Raw genomic sequence first — 26,218 nt, 5'->3', positions numbered from 1 at the left:
TCTGGAAATGGATAAAAAGCGCCCACACAGAATATCAGTGTCCAGTGAACAATCTTCCTCCCTCTCTCCTAAAAATCCAAGCATTAAGTTTTACTACCCTACCTTATGCCTTGGTTACAAATAGAGCAACATAGAAACATTTTTCAGACTTAAATACCTTCCTAACCATGTTTTTAACCCCTACATCAGGGATTACTACACCTGAATGGAAACGTGGGAGGGTACAGTAGTATTCATTAGAGACTTAATATAAAATCAGCTGTGGCCTAAAATTTAGGTTTATGTAAAGATGAACCCACATTATGGGCTAGTCTCTGAATAGCAGTTCTGCTTTCGTACATGCTCCTCTTCAACCACTAATCTATTTATATTAATCTCTTCCTAGATGCTTACACAGGAATTGCATGCTTATTCCATGGCAGAGTCCACTACAGGAACAGTGAGCAAGTATCTGTCATACAACAGTGACAAGTGGACTAGTATCCAATGTTACAATCCCTGATGCTTTCAGACAACTACAACCCTAAGTAAAATGGTGAGACCCTCCGACACCAAAAGGGAATTGACAAGAACATCAGAAGTAACTAGAAAGGCAGTTCAGGTTAAGCACTAACAAAAACAAGCAGAGTAGTGACAATGAAGGCATAATACACTGGCAAGCAGAAACCCACAACAGAAGAATCCATTGATTTGGTGTAGTTTAAATAGTCTTGTCACAAACTTTAAAAGACAGGGAAGCAGAAATGTCTTGCTTCTAGTACCAGCTCTGTCAGACTCTCCTCTCTCTGGCCTTGTGCAAGGATGTAACTTACCCTCTCCATCCCTCAGTTTCTCTTGACGAGAGACCTCCCTGCAGTGGATCTCAAAGCACTTTACAAACATAAATTAAGGACCATCTCACATCTGTGTGGTAGAATTGCCCCTCCAGTTGCAGGTGCTAAGGCCACACAGTAATCAGATGAGAATTAAGGTCTCTCTCTTCCAAGAGCAGCACTTTACTGCCACTTCCAGGCCTCCTCCCCTCACCTGCAACACAGCAGTGCAAGGATGAATTATTTCATGCAGTTGAAAAGCTCCATATGAGTACAAGGAGGATGGGTCTTCTTGAACTTTACTCAAGGGATTGACTCAGATAGTAGCACCAAGGTGACATAGGACCTGTGTAGGCATTTATACCATACTCCAGCACAAGGCCATTAATTAGCAAGTCCCACTTCCCACAAAGCCTTACAGATGTATCTTCCATTTGCAGTTGTGTAACCTCTGATGTAGGTAGCTGTCAGCTAACCCTGGATTTCCTTTTGATATTCTCATCTCAGTTGTACTTCCAGTAGAACAAGAATACTCAGAATGTAAATACTTTCAAAACAGTATTTATTTATATCTGCTGTTAAAAAAAAGCCATGGTTATTACAGTGATTAATAACGATTTGTTTCTTCTCCCAATCCCATTGTCAAGTATTTTTGTGCAAAAATTCCAATGCCAGTAGATACATTCAAGGAAAAAGAGCTGGTTAGAAGTCAGTGCTATCGGAACTAAGTACCTTGTGGCATAATGGCTGTGTTAAGAACAGACAACAGAAAGGTTTCTGGGCCATTTTCTCGGTGTTCTTTCCCTCATATCCCCATTAAGTAAACTTAGTGCTGGTGAAGTCTGCTGGATTGCTAACCCTGGACAGTGAAGTCCTTCACAGGAGATGCACAGACCCCGCAGCATAAGCTTGTCCACACTGCTTCTCCTTGTGCCTTAGCCCTGATTTCACGGGTTAATGGGGGATTTCAGGCTCTATTGCCTGTTTAGTTACAGGCCTTCCTACTAGAGACTGCTAGTAAGGCTGGCAGTTGTAACTGGGACACTGGTGTCCAAGAGCCACCATCAGAACTGGCACTAAGTCCACCACCTCACTTTGCATGCTACCAAACAGCCTCTCAGCACCACCCAGGTAGGCTGAATTCAGATCAGTGATCTAGAGAGGAAGCAATCCCAATCCCAAATCCCTGAGCTAGCTACCCCCTAAGTGTTTTCGGTTCAACCTTGTGATGCTTCAGTAACCCAGCTATATAGTTTCAGAGGCTCATTGCAGAACATTACCCTACTGTAAAACTACAGTCTGTTAATAAAAGTGTACCATCTACGGCAACTTTGTTTGGTTTGTTTTTAATGTCAGTTTAAGCAACCTGGAATAACCACCACCATCATTCTGTTCCCCCCTTAGCACCAGTAGTCTTGTTTTGCGAGTTACTGAGTTAATGATACAGCACATCTAATACGGTCATCCTTTACCAGCGTCCACATGATCCACATCTCGGTGGGGTTCAGCTTGTGCACTATCATCAGTTCTTTGTACAGACATGGATCAAAAGGATTAAAAGGCCTCTGGATTCCAAAGGTCTTAAAGCCAGCATGGTTCAATGGAGTCACTGCCATCTTTGCCAGACACATTCCCACAAAGACATCATCTATTGGGAAGAGTTCGGTGTCCTCGGCGGTGCTCTGGAGTCGCTGCACTGTCATTCTGGACATCACATAGCCACCGCCACCAGCATAGAGAGGATAGTAGGGCGCTTTGTACATAGACTCCGGGATGAAATATTTTACTTTGGTGTTTCTTATAGGACGGGCCTGGCTGATCACATCCCCAACAAAGAGATCCTGCCCAGGTTTGAATTCCTTGAGGAACTCAACAATATTGTAGGTGTTGACAAAAACATCGTCATCGCCCTTCAGCACAAACCTGGCATGGGGACAGTCCACCATGAACCAGCGGAGGAAGTGCAGCTCCTTCAGCGTCAAGTTGAAGAAGTTGTCGGTGAAATCCCACTGGACAATGTCATCGAACTCTTGGCTCTCATAAACCAGCAGCTGATGGAGGGAGTGAGCCTGGACTTTGGCCTCCGAGCGCCCAAGCAAGAACACCAGCTTGATTGGCTTGCTGCCAATGGCCACTTCTTTCCCCCATGTGTTCCTGATAGCAACCCTACGGTCTATGTTGATTGGGGGAGACTTGATTGCCAGCAAGAGGAATGTTTCCTCGCTGCATCTCGTGGGCTTCAGCAGTGTTGAAAAGTTCCTGCAGTGCTTGTACATTAAGAAGATGCGGTGAAGCTCTGGGAGTGCAAGAGAGGAATTGGCAATTGTCAGGTCTGGCAAACATTTGCTGAGTTCAGTCTGCTCTGGGGCCCAGAACGTATGGCTGGGATTTGGTGCAGCTATCTTCCTGGCTGCTGGAGACACAGCCAGCTTAGTCTCTTTCCTTATATACATAAGAAATGCAATCAATGTGACTGAAATGGTATATAGTCCAACCATTCTTATCCTGGGATACATCTCAAACTCTGGAGCAGGAGCCAATCCCTGCGTGGTTAAAGGAACACACAACATTTATTAAAGGAGCATGTAGGCTTCTTGTCTCAGTGCCAAAGAGACTTTCTAAATAATGATCACAAGAGACTAAAGGCTAGATTTACAAAGCTATTTAGGGGCCTAAAGATGCAGATAGGAATCCAGTGGGATGTACAAAAACATCTAAGCAGCTTACACACCTAACTGCCCCAGACTTCAATAGCAAAATTTTTATTGAATTTAATGGGATCAGGAGCTGTCCCATTACTCCACTTAAACAAGGCAGGACACATGTTTGTCCCTGCCCAGCCCAGAGTACTGATGTCAGGGCTGCTCACAGGAGCCCCTTGAGAGCTGCCAAAGTGCTCAGATTTGGGATTGGGGGGGTGGGGGCGTGGAGGACAGATTCTAATGTTGGACGGTGAGCTCATTAGCCTATGAAGTCAGTCACTGCTCAATTTGGGCCCAATTTCCATCCTCTTCTTTGGGAAAGGAGGGTATTCAGCACAAAACCAGCTCTGCAAATTCAAAGCTAACACTACTCTTGGGCAGTGCCCAGGTGCCCAATATGTATTATGAGAAGGTCTCAGGAAGCACAGCGAACCATCACACAGGCACATAGGCCAAGTGCTGCAGCTCACAAGGCTCTTGCAAGGACAGAGCTAGCTTGATGCAAGCTATTCAGACTGCTTTTCCCATCAGAGTCAAAGCCCTATTCGCATCATCTAGTGTCAGCCCGTTTTAGGAACATTGGGGGCAACACCAGGGATGCTTGGATAGCATGGTAGTTTGGTCTGAGGGCCTAGATGTGAGTACAGGTGGCAGGCAAGTCTCTGGGCTTCCTTCCCTGCTCACTTTCCCCCCATCTAGTTCTCTTTGGGGTTGCATGCTGTTTGCGAAGTCGAGACCTTGGGGCGCTTCACATCTGCCAAGTTCGTCTAATCTAGCCATTTGTTTGGCCAGCTGGAGCTGATCAGTCCATTCTAAGTTTTGCAGGGGGTTCTAGGTTCGCAAACCTGGAGTCCCATTTCTGAGAGAGTACACTAGCTTTTCCAGGGCCCTCATGACTGTCAGCTGAAGCAGCCAATGCTGCATAGCCTCTACATTCAGTATTGTTTTAAAGGCAGCCTTAAAAAGAATGTCATGGCATTTAATCACAGACATCCTCAATTCTATGCAGGCATTAGAGCACAGAACAAGCCAACAGGTTTCTATTAGTCACGTCAGAGGCAGTATTCTGTCCCTCCAGCTACCAAGCTTGCAAATTAGTGCAGCTAAAAAATTCATCTAAGTGAACAGCTTGTCTGAAGTGCAATCCTAAAGCTTGGGTTTTGTTAATACGCTCTCTCAGGTAAAAGCCCATATCCAAGTCCTACAGCACATGGGTTTTACAGCACCTTACTTCCTTTCAGCATCTTTGTGTCACAGTGGGGATCAGAAACTACATCTTCTGACACCCACCCTTGTGCCTTGACCATAAAAAACTTTTTTGCTTTTTAGCACATCTATAGAATCATAGACTTTAAGGTCAGAAGGGACCATTATGATTGTCTAGTCCGACTTCCTGCACAACGCAGGCCACAAAATCTCACCCACCAACTCCTGTAACAAACCCCTGACCTATATCTGAGCTATCGAAGTCCTCAAATCATGGTTTAAAGACTTCAAGGTGCAGAGAATCCTCCAGCAAGTGACCCCTGCCCCATGCTACAGAGGAAGGTGAAAACCCCCCAGGGCCTCTGCCAATCTGCCCTGGAGGAAAATTCCTTCCTGACCCCAAATATGGTAATTAGCTAAATCCTGAGCATGTGGGCAAGACTCACCAGCCAGATACCCAGGAAAGAATTCTCTGTAGTAACTCAGATCCAACCAAATTCTAACCAAATTACCTAGCCAATATCCCCATTATTTCCTTCAACTATTCTTGCCTGTCCATCTTCTTCCATGAAGTCCCCTTTACCTAGAACTCCCCTTCATACTTCTAACATCCTCTCCAAATACCTCTTTAAATCCTACTTTTCAAGAAAGGCTTATTATTCTCTATTAACTATCAATTAGGGCTGTCGATTAATCACTGCTAACTCACACGATTAACTCAATGTATCAACCACACTGCTTTACAGGCAACAACTTTCCCTCTTCCTTTTAAGAAAAGAAAAGCACTTACCAGGCCCCATTCCCCATCCAACTCCAGTTCTGCCAGAGAGTTCTAACAGGCCATTAAAGGCAGAAGGAATTAACCTAGTTTTCCCCTCACCAAACGTTCCCATTTAGAACTTTAAAGTGTCGGACAGGCACGCTGGTGCTTGCTCTGGCAATGAACCCCACATTTCAGTAGAAGGGCACTCATGGCCTGAATCCAACATTAGAAGCATTACAGGGATCCTGACTTTACACAGGGATGACACACCCTTTTTAAGAGCTAGAGAAGCTGAAGACGCAGATGCTGCTCCCAATTGAAAGTGTTTAAGTTTATACTGTTTAACTGTTAGTAAAGGTTTTTGGCCTAGGAATCCAGCAACAAGCAGGTTTCAATGCTGCCTTAGAAAACAGTGTTTATAGTTAGTCACATTTTTGGCATTTGCATTTAGGGTGGAATTTACCATGGCAGGATCAGAAGCCCATACCCATACTATGACAATACCAACGCCTGCAGGGTACACCAGACGAAAGGAAACCTCAGAGAGGTTAAGGTGTAAAAGCTGTGGCCAAACCATAAAGCGTCCTGTTACACAGGGGCTAATTTTGGGATTAGGGTTGCTCTACCAGGGCCAGTTTCTTGATGATCCATCATGCATGTGAAATTTAGAACTGGTTGCAACATTCCCGAGGTATCTAGCATCCGATCAACAGAAAGACTGAACTTTTTGCTGTCCTAGGCAAACTGGATCATTTATGCCATTCCCAGCCCTGTAACATTTTGTCTCCCTTTAATACAGACACATTATTTGTAGTGGCCTTGTCACTTGTATACTGAATGCACTGGTCAATAATTGAAGTAAATCAGAGGACTGACTTTAGACTCGCTGTTACAATCAAATAAGTCCTTAGTTATTAAAGGACCCAAACATCCCACTAAAGCCTAATCAGTAACGTTCCCAAACCTCACAACGCTGGGCTGTCATTTATTTAAAGGAGATGGCGTGCAGAAAAAAGAGCTAGTCTCCCAGCAAAGCTTTGAAGGGAGTTTTGCAATTCCCTTCCAGGATACAGCATCTTCTGCTGAACCCCGCAAGACCAGGCAACGATGGGTGCAAACCATTCCCCCGAGTTTTACAGGGCTCCTTCTCCCCTCTTACCTTTCCTGTAGCACCGACTGGTCCTCGGGGGCTGCTGCTCTGCAAGGAGCGCTCCTTAAATGCACCGTGCAAGTCCCCGCCTGCTGCAAACAAACCTTTCACCAGGCTCCAATTTAAACAGAGGGAGGCGGGGGTGGTGCATGGAGGCCTGAACCCCCTTCCGGCCCTCTCTTTCTGTTGTGCGCTTGCATCTGATTCTGGGAGCCGCTCGCTCCCCGAGCCTGCTGCAGTTAAAGGCGAAGCTGTATCCACTGGGGCTCGCGCTGCCCTAGAGCCCGGCCGGGGTCGCCATAGAAACGGCGGGCAGACTCGTGCGGACTGGAAATGAGCCGGCTCGCGCAGCGGATGCTCCGGGATTTGGGGAAAGCCGGGCGCGAGGCGGGGCGACGGGCGGCAGCGGCCGGGGAATGGGTCAGCTGCGGGAGAGCGCCCAGCCCCCCATTCGGGGATTAGTTTAATGAGGGAGGCATTTGCTCTCAGGCAGATGGAGCCTGAATGAATTCAAACCCCCCCCCCCCCCCCTGCTCCCGAAAGTTGCTGGGGAAGGCGGAAGGTGCAGCCGGGGGCTCGGGCACCGGGAATGCGACGGGCCGAGCGGGGTACAGTGGAGTGACACCGCTTTTCGGCCTAGGCGCTTTGGTTTGACTCCTTCTCTGCCGGCTCTTTGGGGGAGGAGGAGGAGGAGGAGGAGGCGGCAAGGCTCTGCCCCCGGGCTGGGAACAGTCAATACCCTCAAGACAGGGCCTGGAGTTTTACTGGAAATTCTCTGCCCACCCACCTGCTCCCTAATTTCCCTTTTGGCTGCAAGGGCTGGATTCGGATTGTGCGTGGCGCGGGGCCTTACCAGAGCGCCTCTGTTGGCTCCCGGGGATCAAGATTGAAGGGGGGGGGGGGACTCTGCTTAAATAGAGCACAAGCTTGGCCCACATGTAAACTTAATTCCTATGGGTGAGGAGTGGAAGTGTTTATGTCATCCTGCTGCGTTAGGCCGGGCTCCCAGCCAGATCTGCAGCTTTTAAGATTTGTTTTTGTTTTGCTTTTCTCTTTCCAAGGAAAATCTTCTAGGTCGGATCCAGTGCTGGGCTGCTTGCCTGACTCTTCAGAGGACCCAAAACAATAGCTAGGTCTGAGGAGTGTGAATTGTCTTAGAATGACTCTCAGCTGGTGTTAATTCAGAAAGCCACAGGGGACAGGTGAAATGTTAGCACTGTTAACTGATTCACCACTGATCACTTGAGAGACAACCAGTTAGACTGGGACTGTAGGCCGACCATAGAACAACACTGCTCCCCAGTTGGAGCTAGGGTTGTCTGGCTCTAATCCTTCATCAACAGCCATCCCCAAGGAATATATTTGACAAGAGCCCTCTGTATTGCCCAGCTCTCGCTCTTTTTCTATAGCACCTAGCATCATTTGCTGAAACGTATTCCAATGTGTGTGGAGCTTGGGGACTTCCCCACTTTATCCCATACCTTCCTGTGTCTTCCCTCTGCTCAGGAAGGTTCACCAATAAACCCTTAGGGAGTTTTCTTCATTTATAACAAATACACTCTGCCCTTTTCAAACCTCTTATTACTGCTATCCAACCATCTCTTCTTACAAGCTCCTGCGGCATAAGTAGGTCTCCACTTCTTCTCTAGCAGACCCATGAGGGCCACACAAGCTGCTCTCTTGTGACCTGTCTGGTCAAGTTCTCCTTGAAGGGCAGCTATGCAAGTTATTGTTTTCCACCCCAGCAGTACAATATCTCAGGTGTGCAGCTCTGGTGACACCATCTGGCTGAGAAGGCAAATAGACCTGCCAGCTTAGGACTCTGCCTTTATGTTTTCTCCCTGGAGAAAGCAGAGCATTGAAGACAGCTTATCCTCAGCTCTCAACTACTGTTAAAGATGCCACACGACAGCAGCCCACGAACAAACGTTCCAGACATTCTGAAAATGAATAGACGGCAGAGATGACATGTAGCTGTTGATAGTGGGGAGGGGGAGGGGCACAATTTAAAGGTTCTGGTGGTATGCAGCAGGGTTCAGGGCAAGGCATATAAAACACTGCAGAAATCTGGGGGCATGTGACCCTGCATGTTCCCCCATGTGTCACTTCTGATTCACACCCAAGTGACAAGAGTTCAGATGACACTAGGAGCTTGACCTGCTGATGGCAACAATTGTCAGGCCCAGGCCTCCTTGAAATGAAACAGTGTTGAAAACAGTTTGTGTGTTAGTGTGGATGAGACAGAAATATTTTTCAGCAACCACTACAGAAAGCATGAGTTAGTGGTACGGCTGGGAATAAAACCCAGGAGTGCTTGTATTTGCCAATCCAAACTCCATCAAACAACTGGAAAGGCACTCCCACTGAGACTCCTCCTGCTACATTTAAGCTCATTGCCATTAGTGACTTCTGGTTTTAAGAACTTCTCTTTGGCCATGAGGCGTGCTCCTGCTCCTGGTGGGGCTGCTAGCCCATCTCCCCAGCCTATTAGGGACCAACTCCACACCCAAAGGCCATCTGGAAACTCACAAAGTTATTCCCCTAGCCAAAACAGGAACCCAGAAGCCTTTCCCTTTGCATTTCTTCCCACAGCTCCAGGGCTGGCCTCAGCAGCCAGGGCCCTTCCCACAGTTCTTTTGTCAACCAAGCTCTTTCAGCCTGACTCCTTCCCAGCTGGGTCTGATCGTCTCCTCTCCGAAGGCCCAAACCCATGTCTCTGAACAGGGCTGGCTGGCTGGCTGGCTGGCTCCATACCCGTAACGGGGCAGATCACCCTGTTATACACCCACTGAAGTCTGGCAAAGCTCCTTCAGGGGGAGTCACAGCAAACTCAGCAGTCAGTGGGAGTTGAGCGTATCTCCAAGCCTCTCAGGCTTGAGCCCTACAAACCCAAACCAACCAACACCTAGCAAGCTTCACAGGTTTATTTCAGTGGTGGAGACTGTAGGGTTTTTTTGCTGCACATATATTACATGAACCTGCCTCATCAAGCAAGTGCTTCTCATTTCTTTATTGGTGCTGGGCATCGGATGCGGCTGTCCACTGAATCAACTGAACTTGGAATTCTACGGTCAGAGGCACAGGCTGGATTTCTTGGACTTCCTTCCCTTCAGGAGATTCTTTGTTTTTTCCTGAGGAAAACAGTTAGTCATTGTTTCTAGGAAACAACCCTAGAAAACCCCACTACTCTGAATGGGCTGCATGTGTCCTTGAAGTTTTTGCAGTCATTCCAGTTCCTTAATACAGATCAATTTGAACATGAATTTTGTTGGATAAGAATCCAGCACTGTTAAGTGTTAAGATGCTCAATCCAGCTGGGTACAGTTTTGCTTTGTTGTTTTAGAACTCAATATCCACCAGTCAGAGGAGAGAGAAACAGAAACTCCAAAGCACATGGAGAATCTGTTCAGGGGTCAAATGAAACCTACAGGCCTCAGGCTGAGAGAATACATTCTTTCAGTGTCTGGTCAAATCATTCATTGTGGATGAGACTTCACTCTTTCCCCTGTTGGTGAGGGATCCTGATTAAACGATAGTTTTCACTATTTGTACGTATTTGTTGAATAGATGATGCACACTAAGTTCAGACTATGGGTTATTAGCAAATCGTTCACTGTGGCTGCACCTGCATTAGCAAACTCTGTAGCTACCATTCATTGGTGCAGCTCCAAGAGTGGTAGCAATGGAAGCTGTGGTGTAGACAGAGCTCAGATGTCTTCTATGGGATCTATACTGCAGTGGTGAATTACATCTAGTACTGTTAGTACCACGTTTGCAAGTGTAGCTAAAGCTTTTGATCCTTCATAATTTGTAGTATGCGATCGGCCATCTAACTCACAAGACATTTCGGCTCCATGAATGGCTGACATACCTTTTAAACAGGAGAATAGCAAATGGTAAATAACCCACTGTCCAGTGTGATAATTTGTGATACAATTCACAACACTTTCAAGATTTGCACACATTTTCATGAGTCCCTGGCAGTTGTCTGCACAGCCAGGAAAAACAACAACAAATGCAGCCAATCGCACCTTAAATTATTGCACCAGCTCTTCTGAGCTCCAATAGTTCAGGTCTGACTTGTGGAAATACGACCATCTCTTTGCCTACGAACCCTAAACAACAAATGGAAACCCTCAAGCTACTTGGTGCATGCTGCTGGCTGAGCAGGGGTACCACAGATTATGTCCCTAATCTTTGAAAGACAATCAAGTATAGATGTAGTTTGACTTCTATATTTGGAGGGGCAGCTCCATTCAGGCCAACGGGGCAATGCGTGGGGGGCAGGGCAAATTCCACAGCTGCCGGAGGCTTGCAGTTTGGGGGGTGTGCAATGTCCCCTATCTCCCACAAACTATGCCCATGCAATCAACTTCTCCCCTGCTCTGCCAGCCAAGGGAAAGGGTTGGCTAGCCTTAATATGCACAGAAGTAAGGAAATGCCAAACTAAGCAAAATCCTCTGCTTAATCCCAATGGGTTTTCCAAGTCCATGATAACATACTTGGATATTTATTGCGCATCTGACTCCATCATTGTTGCGGAGGCTGCATGAGGGGATATTCCAGTCATAAAAAAAATAAAAAGAAACCCCAGGTGCTAAGTGCTACTTGAAACCTTTCAAGCCTACCTTCTGCAATGGTTACAATACATTTGGTTTGTTACAAATGTGCTGACACTAGGTGGACTAGCACTGTGGCCGTGGCCTCCTTCCCTATATGGGTGAGTGGGTTGCTAGGGTGGTGATCGAGTTCAGTGCAGCGTCCAGGAGCATGAAACTTCCAGAAACGTTTAACGCTTGTTTCAAATGTGTATCTTGCTCTATGGGGTGTGTGTCGCAGCTGGTTCAACAAACTGTCTTTTCATACAACTTTCTCTCAAGCAGGACAAGCACTGGCCGGAAAGCAGCTGGGACACTGTCTTCTAGGACAAGGTAGGAGCTAGGGCACTGGGGAAGCAGAAAGTCACCCTGAGGCTACAAGAGACTCCTCTTCCCACAGAAATATTGAAAAGCAAGGACCTCACATCCTGTTGTCACCTTTCAGATGAGGGTGGGTCTCATTCACAGACAGAGAAACTGAGGCACAGAGGGGCTAAGTGACTTTCCCCAGGTCACACAGTCAGGAGCAGAGCTGGAAAAGATGCTAAGAGTATTGATGGCCAATCTCTTACTCTAAAGACTAGTGAAGTCCAGTGAATAGGAGAGGCAGGGCTGAAAATTAAGGGACTTAGGTTCTATTCCTGGCCCTGCCATGGGCTCATTGTGTGAGCGTGAGCAAGCCACTTCCCCTCTCTGTGCCCTGATATTACCTTTGCCATGTGCGTTGAGATCTACAGATGAAAAAAATAGAATGAGATTGCTAAGTGTTCGTATACGCTATGTTATTACTAGACAACACTCCCCTATTGGATCAGCTAGCCCATGCCATGCCCTGAATATGTGTGTGTGTGTGTGTGTGTGTGTATACACATATACACATCACACACACAACTAGCTAGCTAGGCAACAATTGAGCAAGGTACTTAAGCATGTGTCTAACTTTAAGCACACGTAGAATCCCAGTTTGATGAATGGAACTACTCGTGTGCTGAAAATTAGGAACATGTTTAAGTTCTTTGCTGAATTAGAGCTATGAAGATGCTTGTGCGCAACCTACAGCTGGATGGATGGAGGATGCTGGTGCTGCCTTGCTCATTGTGCATCTCAGTGACGCAGCCCTTCCGAGGGGCTCTAGAAATGCTGATAGCTTAGATAGGTCTACCTCTGCTGTTACCTTTGGCAGCCACTGTGGTTTTCTGGCTTGCGGGACTTTCTCCCCCAGTTTTTGGTTTTTTGTTCTTGTCTTTGCTCTTCTTACCATCCTAGAGAAAAGAAATTTGTTGTTCTTAGTAGGGAAGGCTTCCAAGCAGCTTGTGCAAAGCGAAGTTTAGCCCTGAAGTCACAATCTCCCGACTGGGACATCATGGTCACTTTCACACAGCCAGGTGAGGTCGCAAACAGAGCATTAGGATTTAAAAGGCGCTGATCAGCAGCAGGAGCTCAGCAAAGAGCCTCTGTACTCAGAAACGAGAGAATGTCAGAAAATAGGAAATGTCAGAGCCACTCTACAATGGGAATATTTCCCGTAAGGCCTCCGCAGCTCTTTAGGATTTATACCCTACCTAGGAGCAATGCAAGAAGGGACTTGAGTGAATGATTTCAGTGTATACAAGGGAGACTGCAAACAGATCAGTTCCTCTTTAACAGAGGACCATATTAATAACACCACCACCTAACTCTTATCCAGCACATTTCATCAGTAAAATTGTCCATGTGGTGTATAAGGGCTTTTCCCCTTTCCTCTGAAGCATCACGCATGTGTCAGTACCACAGACAGGGTACAGACTTCACGGACCATTGGCCATATCAGACTGGCACAATCATATGGGCTAGTTTGGCTTTACGTTGACAAGATAATCGAGAGAGCCTGTGTGTGGTATAATCTCATCTCCAAAGTCAAACCTATGTATCTCCCTAAGGGCCCGAGCTCCTGCCGTCCTTCCTCACCAAACTGGCCCCTGGAATGAGGAAAAACTCTGAGCTAGGGCTGCAGGATCAGGCTCCAACTGACAACTTTATCTTTAGGCCTCAGAGTACTGAGGCCAGCTGAGATTCTGCACTCTGTGCCCTGATGCCCAGCAGCAAGGTTCTACTTCTGCTACCTCTCAAGCTTTGTCCATCAGCACAGGCCAAATTTTGCTCCCCTTGAAACACATCCAACCCTATGGGGTGTCCCGCAAGCCAGGACCAATCCCCATGCTCACACATGCAGAGTGCTCCCGCTGGCATCAATGGACCCCATTCATCCTGTAAGGTCAGCGTCTCGTGCTTCGCGTTATTAGCTGGGATGAGGATTCGCTGCTAATACTAGAGTGGCTGGTACCTTCTCCTTAGGAGACGGTGGCTGAGTTGTTTCCTCAGAGATGAGGACTCCTAAGTCACACACCACGGCCACAAGCTGGTCGCCTGTTAAGAGGCTCTCCAAGTTCACGTGCCCAGACCCCAGGCTTCTCAAAAGAGGCGGGTCACTGCGGAGTTCGATGGGGCTTTCCTTTTTCTTTTTCTGCTTGTCGCCCTGCACAGCACAGATTTGATCACGTCCAAGAGTCACGCACCTGAAGATCACAGTTCATTCCTCAAACACCATCAGATCTGGGAGCCCCAGTCTGGATTTATATGTGTGACACTATAACCACCCCCGCCCCATCCAGAATGAAGACTGAGTAAAATGGTTGCATCGAAGGTCTCCACCTGAGACTGGAAGGGGGCTCAATACCTGGGCAAGAACTTTAGGAATACGTGGGAGGCGTCTCATAGAAACTGAGGCCCTGATGATTACTTGGCACAGACCAGTCAAGGGACCAAGTGTTCAGTGCCTGGGGGAATCACCTCAGCTGAACAACATAGACACTGTTCTGTTGTGGCTCACGTGGATATTTTTTCTGTTTGATATTTTTTAATGCAGCCTCTCTGCAACCGCCTGCATCATATGGAGTAGCAGCAGATGCCCTTCTGCACCCCTGACAGGGGTCTGTGTAAGTGTAGATCATCGCTGGCAGGCTGAGCAGGAGCACAGGTTAATTAAAAGTGAACTGTGCTTGTAAGTGACGCTTCCTTACTCTTTGTGTGGGGTTGCTTAGCACCCTTAACCAGTCTTCACAATAACAACATCCTCCCTCACCCCATCTCTGTTATTACCTTACCACCATCCTTTGGCTTCCCCTTCTCTGCTTTTCCCTTATCCGCCTTCCCCTTCTTGCCTGCATCTTCAGCCAGACGTGCAGCAATGGGCCATGAAAACACCTAGCAAGATAGAACAGCCTGGTTCTCATGCTGCAGTATTTGGGCTGCAAACAGCACAAGGGATCTCGGTTTGTTACACCGGAATTAAAAATATGCAAATGCAGGGGAATGTTCACATTATTGTCAGGCTTTCGAAAAGCTTGTTTTCCTCCCAGCCAGACTGTGTCCCTCCATCCCAAAGCATGCCAAGCATTTACCTTTTCCTCTACAACAGTGACGGTGGTTCCAGCCATGAGGAAGGCTTTCAGTGCCGCTAAATCCTCAGTGACATGCTCCTTCCTGTGGCTGCACTCAATGGTCTCAGCCCAGTGCTTCCGAAGGGTGAGGTGCCTGTTCGCTAAACGAGAAAACACAAAAGGAGCAGTGAGGCCCACCTTGACATCTCAGCTGGGCCTGCAGAGCACACACAGGGGCAGTGACAGCTTCCCCCACACTGCTCTGCTCTAGAGCACCAGCAGGAGGGAGTGGGGAGCTGGGTTTCCATGATCCATTCAGTCCTTGGGCTCTCAGCTCACACTGCCAACATGGGGAGTGGCCGGAGGCAATTCATCCCAATTGTGGATGCCGTTTGTTAGTGATGTGGACACTTGCCAGCTGGGAACTAGACTTTGAGACCCACCAAACTCTATCACGCTTGCTCTGGTGAGATCCCAGAACAGAACCAGCTGGCCGCAGCCCTATAAGTATGTTTGGCTCCATTGCAGTCAATGGGCTTACACCAGGGCTGAATTTGGCCCACTGTTTTAAGTCCAGTCTGGCTACAACAGAGAAGCTCACCCATGGGGTGATCAGAGGAGAATATGATGTATAATAGAGAAACAGAGCATTTAACAGACCACTGTCTGGGATGCAGTAGAGAGCTGAGTGCAGGAGACAAGAGAAATCCCATTACCATGCGAAGCCAGGAGACTCTGGTGAGATGTACTCCTGGGTATTCAGCTAGCTGCCTAGATCAGGAGCAGCCTGAAATCACTTTCGAGGCAGACACGTGTGAGTGAGTTTGATGCCAGGAAGGAACAAGACCATTTTAAGGGGAAGAACAATTGTTGTCACATTCTCACTTATGCCACAAAGCACAGTAACACCCTCCCCTAAAATAACCCCACTGGCCTCCCATTAATGGCAGGACCCAGTTCAAAATTGCCCATCTCCTACAGTATTTAAAGACCTCCTGGTGCCTTCCTCCAGCTTATATCAAGGATTTTGTCCCTCTCTCCCCTCCTTCATTCATCTTGCACTGACCTCCCCTTCTGTCCCTTCACAGGATCATTCCACTTCTGGTGCAAGAGCCTGCTCCTCTGCAGCTCCTGCCATCTGAGAGAGCCCCCCTGAATCTCTGCTTCATTGACTCTCCATCTCATAGAAGATCTCAGCTCCTATCTCCTTTACTTTTGCCTCTTAGTTTCTCTCCCCCTTTGCTAGTATTTATTTTAACTTTGTGACTATGAACCCAACCCCCAAATAACTGCACACAAAGAACGCTCACTGACTTCAGCAGGAGCTCCACGCACAAAGCAGATCTAGGATTGGGCCCTGCATTCATGCTGTAAGCACCATATGCAGGTATGATGTTATACAAAATAAGGGCCTGATCCTGCAAACTGTTGCTCCCAGAAGTGGTGCTGGCTTCTATGAGTAATCCCTTTGACTACTTGCAGCAGCCAGCGGTCCTCCTTGCAGAATCAAGCCCTGTAGCCTTCTAAGCACTGAAGCAACATGTGCTGTAGAAACGGAGCACTGACAACTGAATAAATATTTTGATATTTTGTCATTCAAGGACATCAGTTTCAGGGTTTTTTTTTTAAATCCCTGAAATTCTGTTTGGATCAGGAATTGGTCTTTTTATTTCACACTGGGCTTCTGGGGTTTCATACGATCTATAATACTGTAATTATCACACCAAATGAAATTACAGATTCGAGACAATCACTAGGGAAATGTAAATCCTAAATCTGATTTGTATTGACTCATTTATTTGGAGAGCAATATCTGTCCCAGACCAGATGTCTTGCTGGAGAATAATACCACCAATTAATAAGTGGCATGGTCTTGATAACGTATCTAGCGGTGACCTACACTACTGGAGACATGTTGATGGCAACACATTTCAAAATGTAGCAGCTAATGACATTCCAGGAAGACTGATAAACCCCCAAGTTCAGTTTAAGGTAAGAATTTCTTGATTCTGTGGTACCCCTGTTTGCCGGAGGCTCCTGTTTAAGCAGAGAAGACAGAGCTGAAGACTCCGATCCTCCTGTGTCAGCATTCCCTGGTGGGCTCCCAGGGTTTGGTGTAGCCACCATTTGACTCTGATGGAATTTTATTACCTGTAACAGAAAGGCATCAAAGGTACCTATAGAAGGGGCCAAATTCTGGCTGAGTCTGCACACAGACACAGGTTGCAAGGGGAGAAAAGTGCCTGTCTACATCATGGCACTTCTGAAATGCCACTACACAGACTTCCCCTATCATGAGAAACATGGAAGGGGCATTGGAGGAATGCCCAGTAGTGCTGACTCTGGTGAACAGGTCTCCTGAAGTCAGTGAGACAAAGTCTACATATTTAAGCACATAAACACACCCTTCTGTGCAGAATACTACTGTTCACTGCAGGAACAGAGTACATGGAGGCAGAGGACCTATAGCGCTGATCTCAGACAGAAGGTAGACACACCTCAATACTACCTTTGCAGCATATGTCTGTGCCCAGATTGTGAGATTTTAAAAAGAATACATTGGAAATTCTTGTTATTTGCCTTTTGGTTTTTTAACCTGTAGAGTTTCCATTTTCAAGCCTATCTCCACATCCATGAAACTAGCAATTTACTTTTTTTTTTTAAATGAAAGTAGAGATTCTGTTGCACTCACATGACTTCAGAGCCTAGAGTTTTAAGAAAGGCATCAAATATATAAAAAAAATCATCATAAAAATCTCAAGAACTGGCAACATTCCCTCAAACGGTCTCTGAAGCACAACAGCTGGGCACACGCCCAAGGTGAAAGGGGAAGTTAGCTTCCATGGCCAACTCAATCCTTGGGCTCTTTGCTGAGACTTCCAAACAGAGGCCAGTTGCAGGGATGTGTTTTTTGAGATGTTGAGAGTGGCTGCTGAGAACTCACCAAACTCATTTCATACAAGCCAACTAACAACTTTCAGTCATTAATAACCTGGGCTGTGTTACACCAGCAACCTGGAGGTAAAAGGCTTGGGAATCCCTCTCATCAACCACCCCCTAGCTCCCTTTGCTTATATTTTAATTCATTTGAAAACAGACCTCAGAATTGTTAGTGTCCTCGGCTTCCTCCCTCTCCACAAACTCGTACGTCACATAGTAGCTGTGAGTGATCACTGGAGACTCTGGGCCACTTTCCAGCTCCTCTGGCTTGCTGGGGTTGGGGACGCCTTTGATTTTCCCAACATTCACCACCAGTTGGGCTTTATTCCCAATGAGATCTAAGAGGAAGACAATCCAGCCGTCGAGTTACAATGTACATTCTCCAGGATGGAATTTGAGATACTGTACCAAAGCAAATTAAAGGACTACTTGTGGCACCTTAGAGACTAATAAATTTATTTGAGCATAAGCTTTCGCGAGATACAGCTCACTTCATCAGATTTCCTAAGCAAATTAGGAAACTAAGGGGTCAAATATTTTAGTGGAAGGGCTGTTTGGCAGGGGGGAATCCTCTAAGATATGTCTACACTGCAGTTGAGAGGTATGGCTGCAGCAAGCATAGACACAAGCTAGCTAGGTGAAAACACAGCCTAGTTCCACCAAGGAGCAACCAGTTTAGTTCCTGATCCATTAATGCCAAGGCAACCACTGGCCACATGGGGTCACTCAAAAACTATGCAAAGAGCTCCCTTTCCCCAGGTAATGGGCTTGCTGCCTTCACAGCTCTATTTTAGCCTTCTAGACCCTCATTCAGGAAAGCAAGTTCAGTGCTGTCCTGAACAGGGGCCTTAACGAGAGGCTTTCCTTCTGCGGGAACCTTTCAAACATCTGACTTTAAATACAGTTAAGGGGATTTAAGCACTTGCTTAATTATTTACACGCTGAAAGTTAAATGTATGAACATATTTTCTTGAATCAGGACCCTAATCTACCAGCATAGAGCAGCAACCTTGAGTGGGAAAGGCCTGATCTAAAATCAAATGCAAGCCTAGGCAATAAGGGCTTGCTCATGCTCAGCCCAGCTGATTTTATTTCCCTTGCAGGGAGGCCAGAATGCGGAACTGGAGACAGCATCTCTCTTGGATGGCAAAAGACTGAAGTCACAAAGAGAGAAAAGTAGGATTTTATCACAGCTGGGCTGTGGGTCTGAAATCCAAGAACTGCAGATCTTTGTTTGATTAACAGCTAAAGACCAAATTCTCTCTCTCTAGGTTTTTATAAGGCTGTCTTTCACCATGGTGCCTGTTCTGGGATGCATGAGCGAAGTTCCATTGGTATCAATGGAAGTTGTGTATGCATAATCCAGATAGATTCTTCACCCAGGAATATAGAGAAATAATAAGAATAATGAAGACTACCTAGCTCTCACATACTGCCTTTCATCTCTAGCTCTCAAAGCACTTTACAAAGGAGGTCAGTAAATATCAATATCCCCATTTTACAGATGGCTAATACTAGCCAAGAGAAATAATTGGTTGTATAAAGTTCTCAACCATCTTCTATTTTGCCCAAATGTAAGAATTTAGAGAGAGTTTTAGAGGATACATCAAGACGCTTAATATTTATTAATCCTCACAGCCCATCCCCAGATAGGTATGTGGGAACAATTATCCTCATTTTACAGATGGGTAAATTAAGGCAGAGAGAAGGGGGACTAACTTGATCACAAGCAAACAGGAAGCCATCAATGAGTCTAGAATGAAAACTGAGGACCCCTGACTCCCAGTCCCATACTCAATACACTACCCCAAGATGTATAAAAAAAATTACAGATTACTACGGAGATATTTATACAATAAAGTCTCACCTGGCTTGCTAGACAGACCATGGAACTGATGCCTCTCATCAGGCGATATGTTCCTATCGTCCAGTATACAGAGTTTGGGCAGGCTGTCTATTACAAAACCTCTATAGCCAGGAATGAGCACTAGTGGGTTACCCTGGAGCACAAGCGTTCTGAGCCTCCGCAGAGTAGCCAGTTTAGAGACTATGCCCAACAGATCCGTAAAATTATTAAAACTTAGGTCAAGAGAGAGAAGATTTGGCCTAAAAGAGAAGAGAACAGTGTTAGGGTGTGTAACAAGCAGCATTCAGGTCAGTATATAGGGCCCAGCCTGGAGTCTAAGCAGAGCTCTCACTGAAGTCAATGAACCCAATGCATTTTACTTGGGCCACTGCATGGTAACAACTTGGAACTGCAGGAGAATGAAGATGGATTCAAACTGGGAACCCACAAGTTACATGCTCAATATGCTACTGACAAACCTCTGAGCTGTCCAGGCCATCCCTGGCATGCTACACACAGGACAGCTGACTAGCGTACAGTATCCTTTCCTAGCACAGGGTCTAATCCGCAGGCCCTTATTCAGGCAAGACTCATTAAAGACTTCAGGATGTTCCCCTTTGAAAATGCAGATTGAAACAGGAGCAGAGGAATTGCCATACAATCAGAGCCATGCTCCACCCAATCCCGAATCCTGTCTCTGACAGTGGCCAGGACCAACTGCTTCAGAGGAAAGTGCACAATTAGTGGATAATTATGAATAACCTACACAGGATGGAAGCTGTTTCCTAGCCCATCTGTTCATGGTTGGTTTGTGCCCTGAAGTATTTCATCTCTAAACTAATTCAATGCACCCTGCTTGCTATAGCTATTAAGACATAAAAGATAGAACAGACTAACTCAGGTGTGTGAGCAGCTCCTACCCAGGTGCTTTACACTAGCTACTTTAACTGATGCTGTGTGTCACTCTTCAGGGCAACCACACCTGTATTTCCTCTCAGTGCTCCTCCAGGCCACCCAGTCTCAGGCTTCCAGGTCCCCAGCCATTTTCCTTTCTAGGTGGAGACCTGCATCTATCTCCCTTCTGACCGGGGTATTTCTAGGCTGCACAGTTCCCTGACTACACTGGGTTAATCCCAGCACAGCCAGGCCACCCAAGGACACCTGATGGCTTTCTCTTCAGAGATAGTTAACAGGTGCCACAGGTTAGAAGGTACCACACAGCACTTCCTATACAAGCCTACTTTATTCTTAAGGTAAAAACACTATGGAGAAAATATATTAAAAACAAGAACCTACACACATGCTAATAAGCTTACCAGAGATCACCCGAGCCTCAACCAGGCTCTGGCAGGAGCAGTTCTTCAATACCCCATCTGTGGGATTTCCTTTGCAGTCACAAGTTCATCCGTGCTTGAGCTCAGAACAGATGCATGGTTTTATGTGGTCTCAGCAGGCCAAATCCTTCCAACCCTCCCCTAAGGATTAGGGCCCTCCATAGACCAGGGGTCCTGTCTGTTTGCTGGATCAGAAAGGGCCCTGAGCCAGTTTAAAACCAGGCTATTTATCCAAAAGTCCTTTCTTCATCTGTTGGTCCTTGGAGAATCCACTTTGAACTAGCATATGCAGCTTCTCCAGGGAGGTGGCTTCAAATGGCTGACAACAGAGGAAGTATATTAGCATCTTCCTTCCTACTAGAGAAGGTACAGATAATTCCACCATAACATGTACACAATTGCATTTTTAATGCAATGGGCCCCCAAAGGTATTAACCCTACTTCAATAAGGTTTTACTTAGTTCAATAAAGTTAGTTTAGTTCCATCAGGTTTGTTCAGGATATTATGATATTGTCAGGCAGTCACGCTATGGTCCCTTTAGTGTTGGGAGTTACCAGAATTCTGCTGTGAGATATTTATCCTCGGAAGAGCCCAACAGCCTGTTGTAGCCCAGCCCCAAATGCTGGAGTTCCGGAGGTGGGAGAGAACACAGACTCTGCAAACCAACAATCTCATTGCCACAGAGCTCCAAGACCTGCCAGAGAAAGAGGAAGCAACAGTTATTGGGGGAGGGAAATGATGCTCTAGAGGTTTTAAGTGTCTTTTTCTATGTGTTCCTTCTGCTGTAGCCCACTACGGTCCATTCAGTCTGTCCGAGGCAGAAGAGAGACTCATCTTGACACACCTTCTCTGTCTGGCCTCCCAAAGAAAGAGTCAGGAACCTGCTTATTTACCTTCAGTGTTCTAGGAAGGTTGGCAGAGTTTATTTTGCTGATTTGATTGGCACTGAGTATGAGCTCTTCCAGGTTATGAAACTTCAGCAAATTTTCATCAACTTCATTTACCTAGAAAGAGATTCACATTCACCTTCAGTCAGCAGCACAGATGTATCTTAGCATGACAATACAGCACACAGGGCAACATCAGTGCCTGATTCTATGGTTCTCACAAAGGCAAAACTCCCACTGGCTTCCAAGTAAGATTTCTATCTGATTTCCTCTAATCCAACCTGTTCAGGTTGCTTTATCGTAGTATCCAAGCACCTAAGTACATTTGTTTTGCCTGAATAAGAACTGCAGGATCACACCCATATTTTGTACAAATTGTGGGGTTGATCTTGAGATGCACTGGTCACCTGCAGCTCCCTGATTTCACCAGAGGCTTTGGGTGCTCAGCATGTCAGAGGATCAGGCCCTAGAGCTCCTAAAATGATTCTCAGAGTTACAAAACAGAGTTATACAAGGTGGCAGCAGAGGGAGAGAGAGGCAGATGAAACACGGAATGTGGTGGAGAGTGAATGAGGTGAAGGGACATCTGGAGGCACTCTGATCATTACTGATTATTGGTTCTCTTCCTCCCTAGGAACAGGCCCGCAGACAACCAGTGTTTAGGGGGTGCAGCATCTACAGCAGTTTCATTCCCTCTCCAGTATGTTTACTTGATAATCTGAACAGGAAACAGACCCAGCCTCCCAATCCCTTCTGTCAAGTCTTAATGAGTCTTTGGACAACATCTAACATCACCTGAGCCTGTTTCAGGAAAGCCCTTAAGCAAATGCTTAAGGCCACCCATATTCAGGGCAGCATTTAAACATGTGCTTAATTCCCAGTGAATTGAATGGGACACAAGCACATGCTTACAGTTCAGCATGTGTTTAAGTGCTATCCTGAAGAAGGGTGCTTTCCTCAGTCAAGGCCTTAATGCTGGACTTTTCTTATGGATAAATAAATGGGGTGAAAATGATCATCACCCCTGTTGGGATGGGTTTGCTGATATTACTGAGACATGTTTGAAAACTATAAAAAAATATAATGATATCACTGTTTCTGAAAAGCTCTTGTGAGATGTATATTTGTATATCTTGCCCATCACAAAGAGAATACAATGTTCAGGTTTGATTTGTTTTCTAGAACAGGAAGGTTATGGCAGCATCTTATCAGAGCACAAATCTGTGAAGAAAGGGGCTGAATGACAGCTATAACACTTAGCCCTCACACAGCACCAGGCAGTGAAAGCCATTGAACAAAACTGTAAACCCTGTATAAAACTGGAAACCACTTCAAGCCAGGGGATACTGCCACAGCCCCAGCATCCCCAGCTTCAGTACCCTTGGCAACAGTTGGATATTAATTAAGGAATACTTACAGCTCTTCTGTGAGATAGGAACATAGTAGCATCTACTTTATATGTGGGGAAACTGAGGCAGAAAGGCTCCGTGACTTGGCCAAGACCACAGAGGGAGGCAATGTCAGAGCTAGGATTACAACACAGGAGTTCCTGGCTCCCAATCTTGCACTAAGTCTTTCTCTACATTTTAACAATAGTGAAGATCCCGCTGGTTGAACTCACTCCTTTATCCACTATCCTTAAGGACCTGAAGAACAAGAAGATGAAGTTGTCCCGGATAAGCTGCGGCGATTGTACTGCCAGCTCCCTCAGGTGCTGATCCTCGGGGCTGCAGTCAGGTGGCAGAGCCCAGGGGGAGTCCTGGCTGCTCACAAACTCCATTAAGGTCTCCAGGCTCTCTTCACCGGGAGTTCCAATTTCCTGGTGCTGGGCTGTGCCTGCATCTGCATCTCTCTGGGCTGCATTTCCTCCAGGTTTCCTTTTCCTTAATTCGAAACGGGACCTGTTCTACATAGGCAGAAGGGGAGCGCATGTGCAGAGGAATGAGGGCAAACTGAGAATTTCTGGGGCTCTGGGCCTGGCAGACCCTGCCTGCTGGGGATAAAAGGGCTGGGCCTTTTTAAAAACCAAATTTAAACCATCTGAGGTGTCTAGGTCCATTCCCCACCTCCATATGCACATAGGCCTCCAAGTGCCATAGGATGATCCCGGCTCCTTGAGTAGGGTGACCAGGCAGCAAGTGTGAAAAATCAGGACGGGGGGGGGGGTATGAGGGGTAATAGGAGCCTATATAAGAAAAAGACCCAAAACCCAGGACTGTCCCTATAAAATCGGGACACCTGGTCACCCTATCCTTGAGCGTTCAGTCTGCAGCACAGCTGGCCCCCAGGGGCCACTGCAGCACCCCAAGGCGTGTGTTTGGGGGGCACTCGGCCTCTCACCGCCCGTGACACAGCGCCTCGCCGGGAACACAGCGCCTCGCCGATGCCGCCGCTCTCTGGGCGCAGGGACGCTGCCCGCAGGCCCATCTGCAAAGCCACGAACAGGCTGCGGCCGCCGGGCTGCACCCCCCGGCCAATGTCCTGGGCGGACGCGCCCCCACCGCAGACAGGGCTCCCCGCTGGAGCCAGTGCAGGGGATACTGGGGGTGCTGGTGACACTGGGCACTGCCGGGACCCCCCTTTTCTCCAGGCCCTGCCCAGGCAGCCCGGCTCCGCTGCCGCAGGACCAGGAGCTGCCCCCTCCGTGTCTCTGTGGCTTGGGGGGGGGGTCTCTGGCCCCCAAGCGAGGCTGCGCAGGGGCTGGGGTGCGAGGCAGCCCCCCCGCCCCGCTGCACTGGCCGGTTGCCGGACGATGCCCCCGCCAGGCAGGAGCCCTCACCCAGCTGCCGGCGCCGCAGGGGAATTCGCCCAGGCACAGCCGGCGGAGACGCTCCCGGAAGGCGGCGGAGGCGCTGAGGCCGCCCATGGCTTTGGAGCCGCCGCATGCGGCCGGCCGGGGCCTGTGGCAACACCGCGTCCCCAGTTGCTAGGAGACTGACCTGGTTGCTAGGTAACAAACCCCCTCCCCGCCCCCGTGCCCCTCCCCGCCGCCGCCGCCGCCGCCGCGTCCAGGGCAACGGTAGCCCGGGGCGCGGGCGCCGCCGACCCGCGCAGCCCCGCCCGCGCGGGGTCTCTGCAGGCGCACGGCAGCCGAAACCCCTGTGCACGCACGTTGCCCCCAGGGCTGCTGGAACAGTTTGCGGAGTGGGGGTGCTGGGAGCCACTGAGCCAAACTGTAAACCCTGTCCAGGAGGGACACCACTACGAGCCAGGGGGTGCAGCCGTACCCCACTGCCAGCACCTGTGATTGCAACCGCAGCAGCTCCGTGCACTTGGCGATGGCAACGGAGCTGCCCACGGCGCAGCCCGCACACGTCTGCCCAGGCGCTGTCGTCGCACGGCATCTGCACCCACAGGGTCTCTGCACCCACATTGCCACCGCACCGCAGCTGAGCGTGCAACAGCCTGCGTTGGTACCCTGTGCGCGTGTTCCGGCACTTGCTCAGCCGTTTTATTCCTCGACGTGCAGTGAACAGCTGTATATACTCTCGCCTCCAGTGGAATTGTTTATTGCAGTATCTACAGTACATGCAGTGAACTATCCAATGAAGGAATCAAAGGCCTTTTGAAGGTTGGTTGGTTGCTTGTTTATGAAGTGATTGAAAACGCCGCAGCAATTATTGAGTATGAGATCCAGAGAGCTTGAGGGAGCAGGACTTCACAAAGGGCTCGAAGCTATGGAGTAGGTTAAATGATGGGCCACAAAATGATTAACCAGTAAATACAAATGTGAAAATATATGGGGTGGGGAGAATACATTCCCTGACAGAGAAGTTATCGAACAACTGGATCCAGGTTTGAGATCGATTAGGAGGAGATTTGCTCTGGCTTTTCCCTTGCAATTAAATCAAGGTTTATAGGACTGTAGTAAAATACTGCAGAGTAAAACGACACAGTATTGATGATGTCAGCTTGTGGCATCCATTCCCCCTTCTTGCCCCCCCCCACTCCCTGCTACTGTAATGTGACCAGTGGTGTTTCTGTACTTGTGGAGACAGGGTGGTTGGCTGTGGGGAGTATAACATGTACTGCTTGTAGCTTTAAAAACACATGTGCTCAAGTAGCAGTAGTGGCCGAGCCAGGTTTTGCAACCTGGGGGCAATGGGTAGTGGGGCGGAGAATGAGCCTGCCCCACACTCACCCGGCAGTAGCAGCTCCTGTGGGGCTGGGACTGACTTCTCCACACTGGGAATTGTGACCTGCTGCATGGGGTCACAGTGCCATTCGGATTTGGACTGGCCACTGTTCCATCATGATGGAGGGCATTGTAACATAGTGCACAGGGTCCCCATGCACCACATTGTAATGGCCAGAGTAGGAGCCAGGCCCCCGGGACAGGAGCTGTAGCAGTCAGGTGAGAGCAGGGCGAATTTGCTCCCCAGCCCAGCATGAATATTCGTGTTGTACACCTCTTTTTGTCAGTTGCATAGTATACTTGAAAAAGTGCCACCCACACACCTAAAGGCTGCTGGGGGAGAGACGATAGCCCCTCTGGCCCCTTATTAGCTCCACCACAGTCCAGCAGCTGTCCAACCCCTCTGCTTTTCAGCCTGGAATGCG

General features: G+C 47.8%; 2 protein-coding genes across 9 annotated transcripts; both read right to left on the bottom strand.

Moving 5' to 3' along the window:
* Positions 1-1,357: 1,357 nt before the first annotated feature.
* B3GNT4 (UDP-GlcNAc:betaGal beta-1,3-N-acetylglucosaminyltransferase 4) lies at positions 1,358-7,152 on the bottom strand. The gene is made up of 2 exons (XM_048821660.2): positions 6,643-7,152; positions 1,358-3,355 (listed from the first exon to the last, which is right to left on the bottom strand). The coding sequence occupies exon 2, from the start codon at positions 3,326-3,328 to the stop codon at positions 2,240-2,242; it is 1,089 nt and encodes a 362-aa protein (XP_048677617.1). The 5' UTR covers positions 3,329-3,355; positions 6,643-7,152; the 3' UTR covers positions 1,358-2,239.
* Positions 7,153-9,539: 2,387 nt separating this feature from the next.
* LRRC43 (leucine rich repeat containing 43) lies at positions 9,540-25,031 on the bottom strand. Of its 8 annotated transcripts, none has more exons than XM_048821701.2 (12): positions 24,900-25,031; positions 23,280-23,564; positions 21,665-21,775; positions 21,326-21,465; positions 19,458-19,696; positions 17,750-17,928; positions 16,669-16,801; positions 14,672-14,811; positions 14,370-14,474; positions 13,555-13,746; positions 12,406-12,493; positions 9,540-10,504 (listed from the first exon to the last, which is right to left on the bottom strand). In XM_048821701.2, the coding sequence occupies exons 1-12, from the start codon at positions 25,029-25,031 to the stop codon at positions 10,341-10,343; spliced, it is 1,908 nt and encodes a 635-aa protein (XP_048677658.1). In that variant the 3' UTR covers positions 9,540-10,340. The 8 variants fall into 8 exon arrangements, with proteins under 8 accessions (XP_048677658.1, XP_048677659.1, XP_048677660.1 ...); XM_048821702.2 differs by having other exon boundaries at positions 9,540-9,764; XM_048821703.2 differs by lacking the exon at positions 24,900-25,031 and adding an exon at positions 24,438-24,596.
* Positions 25,032-26,218: the final 1,187 nt, after the last annotated feature.

This window comes from Caretta caretta, chromosome 15 (assembly GCF_965140235.1).
Source record: "Caretta caretta isolate rCarCar2 chromosome 15, rCarCar1.hap1, whole genome shotgun sequence".
In the NCBI taxonomy this organism is placed as follows: domain Eukaryota; kingdom Metazoa; phylum Chordata; order Testudines; family Cheloniidae; genus Caretta; species Caretta caretta.
The sequence above is the reverse complement of the archived record's forward strand: the minus strand, read 5'-3'. Positions and strand labels throughout refer to the sequence as shown.

Excerpts from the sequence above, each read along its gene's own strand:
- B3GNT4 (XM_048821660.2), bottom strand. The coding sequence starts at position 3,328 with ATGTATCCCAGGATAAGAATGGTTGGACTATATACCATTTCAGTCACA.
- LRRC43 (XM_048821701.2), bottom strand. The coding sequence starts at position 25,031 with ATGTGGGTGCAGAGACCCTGTGGGTGCAGATGCCGTGCGACGACAGCG. Across the intron at positions 23,565-24,899 it reads TGCTGCGGTTGCAATCACAG|AACAGGTCCCGTTTCGAATT; the intron begins GTGCTGGCAGTG and ends CTGCCTATGTAG. Across the intron at positions 13,747-14,369 it reads AGCCAAAGGATGGTGGTAAG|GGCGACAAGCAGAAAAAGAA; the intron begins GTAATAACAGAG and ends TGTGCTGTGCAG.